At 30.5% G+C, this 9,986-nt stretch overlaps 1 protein-coding gene across 1 annotated transcript in view; it reads left to right on the top strand.

The window, feature by feature from the left end:
* The first annotated feature begins 3,253 nt into the window (after nt 1-3,253).
* LOC113520465 (tubulin alpha-1A chain) overlaps nt 3,254-9,986 on the top strand; it is a 51,619-nt gene continuing 44,886 nt past the window's right edge. Inside the window, exon 1 of the mRNA XM_052899529.1 lies at nt 3,254-3,412. Coding sequence (XP_052755489.1) covers nt 3,410-3,412 — 3 coding nt within the window. The 5' untranslated portion in view covers nt 3,254-3,409. The remainder of the gene's footprint in view (nt 3,413-9,986) is intronic.

Here is a 9,986-nt window from a genome sequence, read left to right as displayed (position 1 = left end):
TAGGAATACACCAATTCAATATTTGGAGCAAAAAGTCAATTTAGTCAAATGATTTGTACCAAATTTAATAATGTGCATTGGACTCGTGATTATATTTTTCTTTTAATATGAGTTAAAAAACTTTAAACTCGAAGCTTCAAGTCATGACTTATTCTAAACTTATGTTATTTATTTATCTAAGCAGTAAGTAATTTATTCATTCATTATAATGTGGTAGCTTTTAGTATATTGTTGTCATGTATAACATAGTTAATTATTGACTTATTACAGCTGTAAGCTTCCCTCAAAAATAATAAATAAATATAAAGAGGTAAGGTTTAATCTTTATTTATAATAAATTATCTCAAATAATACTAAATAACTGATATTAAAATCCTTTCACCTAAAGAAAGCTAGAGTAACATGGACTATATTTTATACAAAAAAAAAAACAGTACGTAGCCGGGGCGAATCGTTAGTTTCTTTATAAAGTTTAATTAGACGAACTCTAAATTTTGTATTAAAATTAGTAGTAGATTTATTTGTAAACATAGTTGAACACGACTTCTTCACGACTCTGGAACGCGCTTCCTGATGCCATTAAGAGACTACCGACTAAACCGTCTTTCAAAAAAAGCGTTAACGCACACTTTTTATTTTTATCCGAGCAGTAAGTACTTTATATTATTCTCAATTTCGTGTATAATATAGTATATGTCATATATGTGTAAGTATATTTGTTATTTATATATATTTATTCGTTTATATATGTAATTTTAATACGTATGTATATTAATAATTAGTAGTACCGCATTCGAGTATTCTGACACTTCCATGGTTGACTGGGAGAGAATGCAGCATTAAGTCCGCCATGTACACATATTTGTACTAATGAATAAATAAATAAATAAATAAACACCCAAAACAGCAAAGGGTCAAGGTTTCCCGGTCATTCCCAACCCCTCCATACCTAAATGCATTCATCTCATCCCCTCGTGTAGGGCGACCATTATTTTCTAAGTCCTTACTAATATTATAAATGTGAAAGTATGTTTGTTTGTTACCTTATGGGCTTATTATAAAATGTAGTATATGGAATATAGACTACATTTTATCCCAGTGAGTAAACATTTTTTTTTATACAACATAGAATGGCAAACAAGCCGACGGTCCACCTGATGGAAAGTGGTAACCGTCGCCTATAGACATGAGCAGTACCATGGACATAACAGAGTACACTGTTTCGCCCATAATACCCCCCATGCGTTGCCATTTCTGAGGACTCAGGTATTATTCCTCTGTACCCAGTAAATAAAACATATCCCGGTCACGTGACTAGTAGTATATAAAAAAAACTTTTTATTTTAATTATTATGCTTACATTATGTACTCTATTATTATAATTATGTTATTTAGAGTTAAGCTCGCCTTTGTACTTTTGACTGTACTCTGTCATACTCTTTTAAAGAGGTTTCTTCAGGGTCAGCAACGCACGCGTAATGCCTCTGGTATTGCAGGTGTTCATAGGCTACGGTAACCGTTTACCATCAGGTGGGCCGTATGCTTGTTTGCCACCTCAGTGGTTTAAAAAAAAAACTCTTATAACTAGTGTGTACAATAAAGAATTAAATAAATAAATAAAGTCTAAAACGGAAACGGATCTATTTGGAGTGAAAAAACGATTTAATTTAAATATATCTACTTCACAATTCACTTAATTTATGGTGATCAAGGACTAAGTTAAATTAACTAATGGTTATTAGTTTCAATTAAGTAGGTACAGTTAAAAGATTTAAACCAATACGCCAACCAAAAATTAAGCTCCGCATGGACACACTACCGTCTGGCGACGTGAGTCAACGTGCTTATTCTGATACGATGTCTAATAAACGATAAAGTGTGAATACAAATCGTATTACACGGACTTTATGGCTTTTATTAAATGAGCATACTATATGATTCATAGTATCAATTTAATTTAGTAAACTTAGATCTTTAAATCTCGCGTTATAAAAAAAAAACTTGGTCAATTTAAAATCCAATTTAATACTACATACTTCCGGCCTTAAGTCAATGTCTTTATTAATTTAAAATGACCTGTCATCATGTATGAAAAATAAAAATATGTTTTGGTAAATTAGTTAGCTTTTCTTTTTTTACTAACATAGTTTGTAAGAAAATTGTTACTAACAAAATGGACCAAATTGTAGTCTAAATAATAAAGTATATTTATATTATTATATATTATTAAAAGAGCTTCTACAAAATCTAGTAAAAGTAAAAGAGTTTCTCAGCGATGTAAAACCTCTAGTCCTGTCTTATTAGGATGTTTATCTCTCTCGCTACCATTACAGTGTAAAAAAAAGGTATATATTTGTCAATTTTGTACCATATTTGTCTATGTAGTATAAATCTTTATAATAGTAATGTAATAATAAATGAATACATAAATAAATATGTTTTAATCTTTGCCTTTTCTTAAAATGTTCAAATGATGGAATTCTTTTTATGTAACTTGGTTTGGCAAATAAATTGATGGCCAACTTTATAGATAGTAGTATTTTTTTTAAAACATCGAAATGAAATGGTTACCCTGCCAGCGTTATCGGATAACGGTGGCGGGGTACCTCCGAACAAAATAGTGCAAAAAAGACGCCGTTTGTCGTAATCTCCTCACTTTCAGGGCACTTCCCTTGTGATGACAGATGAGAATGCAGTCAAATCAACTAAGCCATCGTGATGAATTCAACAAGAATCGTGATGAATTCAACAAGAACTAACCATGATGGTTTCCAGATAGAATCACGTGGAGTTCGATCTAGCAGAGTAGCTGAATAATATAATAGATGATATCAACTATTATATTATACAGCTATACTTTTGAAAGTCATTAGACATGTTGCTTTGTGATTCAGCATCCCACAAGTTCCATCTTGAAAGTTATCTAATTAAATATAATTGTATTTAGTCTAGTGTTTATACAGTGTGACATCGAAATGATTAACGTCATTTAAAAAAAAGTGACAAAAAACTTAAAGTTTTCTCACAAAGAATCACGAATCGAAATATTTTATTTTGTTTTATTTTTCCATACTGTTTGCTGTATATGAGTAAGCCAGAAGTTTTTTGTCCTCTTTCGACTCGTTTCTATTTGGGGAAAATGTTCAGTTTCATTATAAAATCGCTCCCTTACAAGAATTTCGATTCATACTGTATAAAAACAATTTCGGTTCATACTGTATAAAAGCTATTGTACAAGTAAAGCTCGACGGCGTGTATACAGAATAGTCCCGGCGCGGGTTGCCATTACAGGGCATTATAAAAGCAGACGACTCCGCGTCGGCCGTACAGTCCGGCTCGGTGCGTTGCCTCGCGAACTCGCCACGCCAAACTCGCTTCTATTTACAATTTATACAACCTCACACACAAAATGGTAAGTCGTTTTGTTATTTTTTTTCTAGATAATTCTAAAATAAAAATATGTAAGTAGGAGTATTCGTTTTACACAAAAAAAATTGAAGTTCGAAAACTTTTACGTCAAGGAAGACTGATTTCCAAAAAAATTTTGAAAACAGTATTAAAATTGTTTTGAAAGTAAACAATTATTCTTCATTATGTATAATGTAAAGAACTTTGAACTAATTTATTAAAATTTGCATTAATTTAATCAAAACACAATATATATAAACTTTTAAATTTATAATTGGATGAAATGACCTAACGATAAGAATGTTCTAGATCTTAAACTCACTATGCATTATAACTGACGTGTATTATTGCTATTATTATTTATTTTTATATTTAATTAAGATAATTTTTCCAAAGATAATTAATTAATCGTTATGTAATAATATTTTTTTTTATCTAAGACCCTGCTATAAGAATAACGTGAAAACATAAAAAGTTTTTAAAGTTCCTTTATAAAAAAAAAAAAATATAGATAGATAGATACTCTTTATTGTTTCCTACAAAAGATTACAATAGTAAACTTATTATAAATAGATACAAACAATTCCAAGAAATATATGTACGTTTTAGCAGTTACTTTATGGGATAATCTTAATTAAACCCGGTAATTACGCAGAGCAAACTTTATTCCGCTGACCATGTTACAAAGCAGGAACCAGAGAGTTTTTAAAAAAATACAATCTACCATAAAATAATACATACTTAGTCTATGTAACAAGTCACAGATTATGAATAGTGTTCACAGTTAACAATATACACATTGAGAAAACAATTATAATAAAATATATTGATAAATGAAATTAGTTAATTTACTTTTTACACGACCATCCAAAAAAGGAATGTAATAGTTTTAGGATTTTGGTTTAGGGTATGTGAGTTACCATATTCCACCATACATTTATCTGTCTGAAGAGATTAGGACGTATGTTAAAATTGGTATTATAAACCATATATCATCCCTAGTGACATTAGACATAATTCTTTTTTTTTTTTTTGCAGAGAAGTTGTCTCTTTTTATTAAATAAATAACTAACTAATAGAAATAAGATAAAGCGTAACTTTATACATCAATATCTCAATATTATCTTTTATTTTTAAAGAATGGTATTTTTGTATCTGGTTCAGATCTAATTCATAGCTTTCAGTCATAGAAACACCATTATAACTGAAAGTATAACATTAAGTTAATGGTCTCTCTGAAATGGTTTCAGTAGGTCACGTGATAAATTGTTGTTTTTGGCAATTCCACGACTTTCAAGGTTGTTATAAGTTTGCCCATTTCGCTGAAACGGGAAATGGGCACGATACTATTATATAAGGAACAGAATGATTTATTTCAGCTTTTATTGCGGATACCGGCTCAAAGTATCATTGAGTAGTTTTAATGCAAGAGAGAGGGCAGCTTGCTTAGCCAACTCTGTTCTTTATATTATTATTTATTATTATATATATTTATATATCAATATATTAATTGTAAAAAATTTTACATTACTAGTTGAAATATTATCCTAAATATTTATTTACAAATAACAAGAAAAAGTTATTAAAAATTTTTAAAATTATTTAAAGATAAAAAATTTCTGTGAGATCACTGCCAGCCGGTAGGGTGCCTAGGATACTTGCTGCATTTCCACGCTGAATAGCAATGGAAATGCGTTGACCAAAGTATAGTATATATCAATATATTATATATATACGTATATATCTATTGATATTATTAAACTCAAACTATGTGGAACTTTGTTACAGATATATAGAATGATATCAATAATTTGAAGCTTCTTAGAGTTTTGACTCTTTCACACTGTATCTGCCAAGTCAGTATTTTTTTTTTATTTTGATGGGTGAAAATGGTATGGTAACCCCGCCTGCGCTAACGGTATACGCTTGCGGAGCACCAGTGAAGGGTGATAGATGAGAATGGAAACAGGCCAGTTAGCCCATCATGATGAATTCATCAGGAATTAACCATGATAGTTTCCAGGGAGAACTGCGAGGAGGTCGACCTGGTTGGGTATATTGCTAGCAATGGGATTCTCAGTCTCCATTACTAACAATCCCTTTCCCCCTGAATCCTGTATTATTTTAACTAATAATTATGTAATTTTGTTATTGTTTTTTTGCGACCGAAATCTAAAATTATTTGTTCTGTATTATTAAACATTTATCTGTGGTATTCAATGGATAACTGGAAACTAAGTATATTTTAATTAATTAAATATTACAGGAAAACCAAATATAGAGGTAATTTGTTTATTCAATTTCGTCTATATTTATAGTGTTCTGGTAAACATTCTTCCATTGCTTCATTTATTAAAAATACAAGGACGTAGGTACTTTGAATTTATCCTTAATTTATTATTAATGGTGTAAAATAAATAGATAATTAAATTTACAATAATTAAATATCTATACGTCATGTGGGTGATAGATAGATAGATAGATAGATACTCTTTATTGTTTCCTCCAAAAGATTACAATAGTAAACTTACTATAAATATAAACAATTACAAGAAATAATCACAATGAGAAAACAATGGGCGACCTTATCGCTAAGAGCGATCTCTTCCAGGCAACTTTTGGATGGAGAGGAGTAATTATAAACAGTTTGGTGGGTAGGGTGAGTGGGTGGGTGGGTGATGTCCTTATTATCAAGTGATGAAACAAATAAAATACATACAAAACAAAATGTATACAAATATAAAGAATAAAAACTTCATTTTAGAGGTACATTTAAAATTAAGAAACTTACTTATATTTTCATATATCCCATTCTTCAAAAAGGGGGTAAAGAGGTTTCTTCAGGGTCGGCAACGCGCGCGTATTACCCCTGGTATTGCAGGCGTTCATAGGCTACGGTAACCACTTACCATCAGGTGGGCCGTATGCTTGTTTGCCACCTCAGTGGTATAAAAAAACATTCTTATGCCATATTGTACACAAAAATATTTAGATTAAGTACAAAATCTAACCTCAAAAAAAAATTACAAAATACCGACCAATAAGTTACCTCATTTTCTTAAGTCGGCTACTAATACATTTCACGCTTGAATTTCCCCAATGAATGTCAAGTTCCCGTGGAATCGATTCGATCGATACACTACAGTCCACCAGACGGCTAATAGCTTGTCATACCCTGCTGAGTTAGTGTCATCGTTCACGCCAGGTTAAATACCTTCCGTTAATTATTATGTCTATTGATGAAGGTACAAAGTGACGATGACCTGAGTAGATATCTTTACTCTATTATAAATATGTAAGTGAGTTTGTTTGTTACCTTACAGCGTCTTCACGGCTTAACCAATCACTATGAAATTTGGTATAGGCACACGTACTATACGTGTATGGGATGGAAAAGGATATAGACTTTGTCTTGATCAGTAAACATATCCTGGTCACGTGGACGAAGTTGAGGGTGCAATTTAATGATCTATATAAATGAAATTGTATCGAATGTATGAAATTGTGTGAAAGAAAATGTTTGAACGTTATTGTTTTGTAGCTATTGATCGCTCGTAAGTTTTTATATTTGTTTTGTAAGTAGTATTTTGTTAATTTTCTTGTATATTACTGACGGAAAATTTTTCATAAATTAAAATAAGTTATATATATATATATAATTTATATAGAAATATATAATATATATTTATATATTATTATATAGAAAAAGGCGAAAGACATGACAGTATATAAAAATTATTATTATTATTATGAGATTATTATTATTGATCTCAAAATAAATTTTTTATCTTTAAATATATATCTAGGTTATATAAAATTATATATATATATATATATATATATATATGTACATATATAAATCAACGAAAAAATATCAAAATCAAACTAAAAGTTGAACAAAACCTTCCACTTTATTATATTAGTGTAAATAATATAATATTTTCATATAAATAAACAAATGAATAGATATATTATTAAATAATTACTTACAAAACTTAACAACATTTTCACGAGCGCTAAACGAGGCAGAAATAAATAATGAATGTAATGTTAAAATAAGACGTCTGTCATCGAAAACAAGTAGTTTAATTAACAAAATAATAAATTACCTTTCGTAACTTATGTTGTTAAGTTTATCGAGTTCTTAAACTTATGCAATTCTCGAATGTGGAACTGCCAATTTGATTTTATGATCAACGAATGGCTTGAAGAGGTTCAGAAAATTAACACACTCTGCTGTGGAATTAAGTTTCAATTAAGATTTCATAATCTTTACAAGAAAGCTATTTAGGTTGTTTCATACAGAATTCTACTTAATATGTGATATTACGAATACAAATTTGAATGAATTTGATATTTATACATGTATTTTTTTAATCATATAATAACTATTGGAAATAATATAATGCCAAGTGTCCAGTCATAAACAAATGTTTATGACAAAAAAAAATAGATTAAATATTTGCTCAATCTATATATTTTTTTACATTATCAAGTTTAAATTACTAGAATAGATTTAATGTGAAACTTACAAAAAGGATATAAAGCTATCCCCAAATGTTGAAAATAGACGATCGCATTGAAGTCTCATGTATTTTAACTTTAATATAGTGCAATAAAATAATACTGCTTTTGAATCTGAATGCTTCGTTTTCTTAGTATCTCCTAAAAACACTAAATGATATGAATACTAAATGTTGGAACGGACTCCAATTCAAATATTACTTTAAATGCGAGCAAACGTTACCTAAATTAGATTCTCGTATAATCTGTTTCCTTTTTTTTTTTACATTTGGCAAGTAAATTCAATAAAAAGCTTAGTAAATAATCTAACCTAACATGTCTGAGGTGTAAGGAATTGTTAGTAACGGGGTATAGCGTCCCCAACGTCAGCAGTATACCCGATCAGATCAACCCCTGCGTCGTCTCTCGTGGAAGATGATGTGAATTCGTCTCGATGAGCGAACTGACCTGAATTTATACTCATATATCATCCCTCCTGGTGCTTCGCCGGCGAATACCGATAGCACAGGCGAGGTTACCACTTCATTAACATTAATACATTAATATAAAAAGTCTATCATGTATTTTAATTAAATTTAGTCAAAAACAATAAATTGTGTTCCGCAAAACAAAAAACTAACTTCAATTGTGACAAGACCAGTTATTCTGATTTCAAATCTGAACTACTAAACCGAATTTAATAAAATTTCTATGGAATCATTCTATGACGATGATCTATCTCAAGATATGCTTCCATCTTTTCATTCTCATTATGTAATGGGTTTTATACCATTAATGAATATTTCGCTAAAAAAAACAAATGCACTTCACAACCTACACTAGAAATACCATCGATGCTTCTGTTCTTATACACTAATTAATGTCACAGTTTGTTAAAATCTTTTATTAATTTCGACAACTATTGTACAGGCTTTTATTTTCCATTTACTGTAATAAATAAATAAATATAATAATGTATGACTAAGGAAAGGAAATATAATATATATATATATATATATATATATATATATATATATATATATAGATATATATAATTTCTTAATTGTTAAATTTGCACGCCGACATAGAGGCAGAATGTACACGGGAAATATAAACCTCTATCATCTAAAATTACCTGCATTCTAGCAAAATAAATTCATTTCATTTCATTTCACCTTTTTAGATAAAATAAAGATATTTCCAAATAGTTTTACAACCGACAGATTTATTACTTTATATATAATCTACCATTGTACCTACGCGTATTATTATTCACTTCCTTATTATAAATCCACTTAGTATTAAATTACTTTACTAGATATATATAAATCAGGTAAGCGGTGGACGCGGCCGATTGAGCATGACCGCAAGCTGGCGACGAGATGGTCCTCTGACCATCTCTTATTATTCCGTGTTATTAGTAATAATTAGTTATTTTTAATAACACTTAATTTATTAATTGTAGTACACTGTACTGCCAACAAACTTACCTGCTGGAGGGAAAGGGATTGTTAGTGATAATCAGGTCGACCTCCACGCGGTTCCCCCTGGAAACCGTAGTGGTTAATTCTTGTTCAATTGGTTACTATGGGTCAGTTTAGCTGCTTTCATCCTCACTTGTCACCCTTCAGAGGTACCCCGCCAGAGTATACCGATAGCGCAGGCGGTGCTACTATTCTATATTAATTTTTTAAATTCTTTTTTTTAATTTAAAAAAAAAATCTTATTTGCTTGCGCCATGATTGACTGATACAGAATGTCGTGCAATTAATTAATTAATTATACAAAATTGCCCAAAAATTAATTACATTCCAATTGTCTACACCTAATAGCGTGTTACAGGGGGGATTGTTAGCAATGGAGTTTGACAGCCCCATTGCTAGCAATACACCCTATCAGGTCGACCTCCACGTGCTTCCCCCTGGAAACCATCGTGAACAATTCTTGTTGAATTCGTCACGATGGGCTAACTGACCTGTTTCATCCTCACCTATCATCCTTCACTGGTGCCCCGCCGGTGTATACCGATAGCGCGATAGCGCGGGTGGGGTTACCATTCCATTATCACCCATAAA

The sequence above is a fragment of the Galleria mellonella genome, unplaced genomic scaffold (genome assembly GCF_026898425.1).
Source record: "Galleria mellonella isolate WM207_F2 unplaced genomic scaffold, CSIRO_AGI_GalMel_v1 utg574, whole genome shotgun sequence".
Taxonomy (NCBI): Eukaryota; Metazoa; Arthropoda; class Insecta; order Lepidoptera; family Pyralidae; genus Galleria; species Galleria mellonella.
The sequence above is the reverse complement of the archived record's forward strand: the minus strand, read 5'-3'. Positions and strand labels throughout refer to the sequence as shown.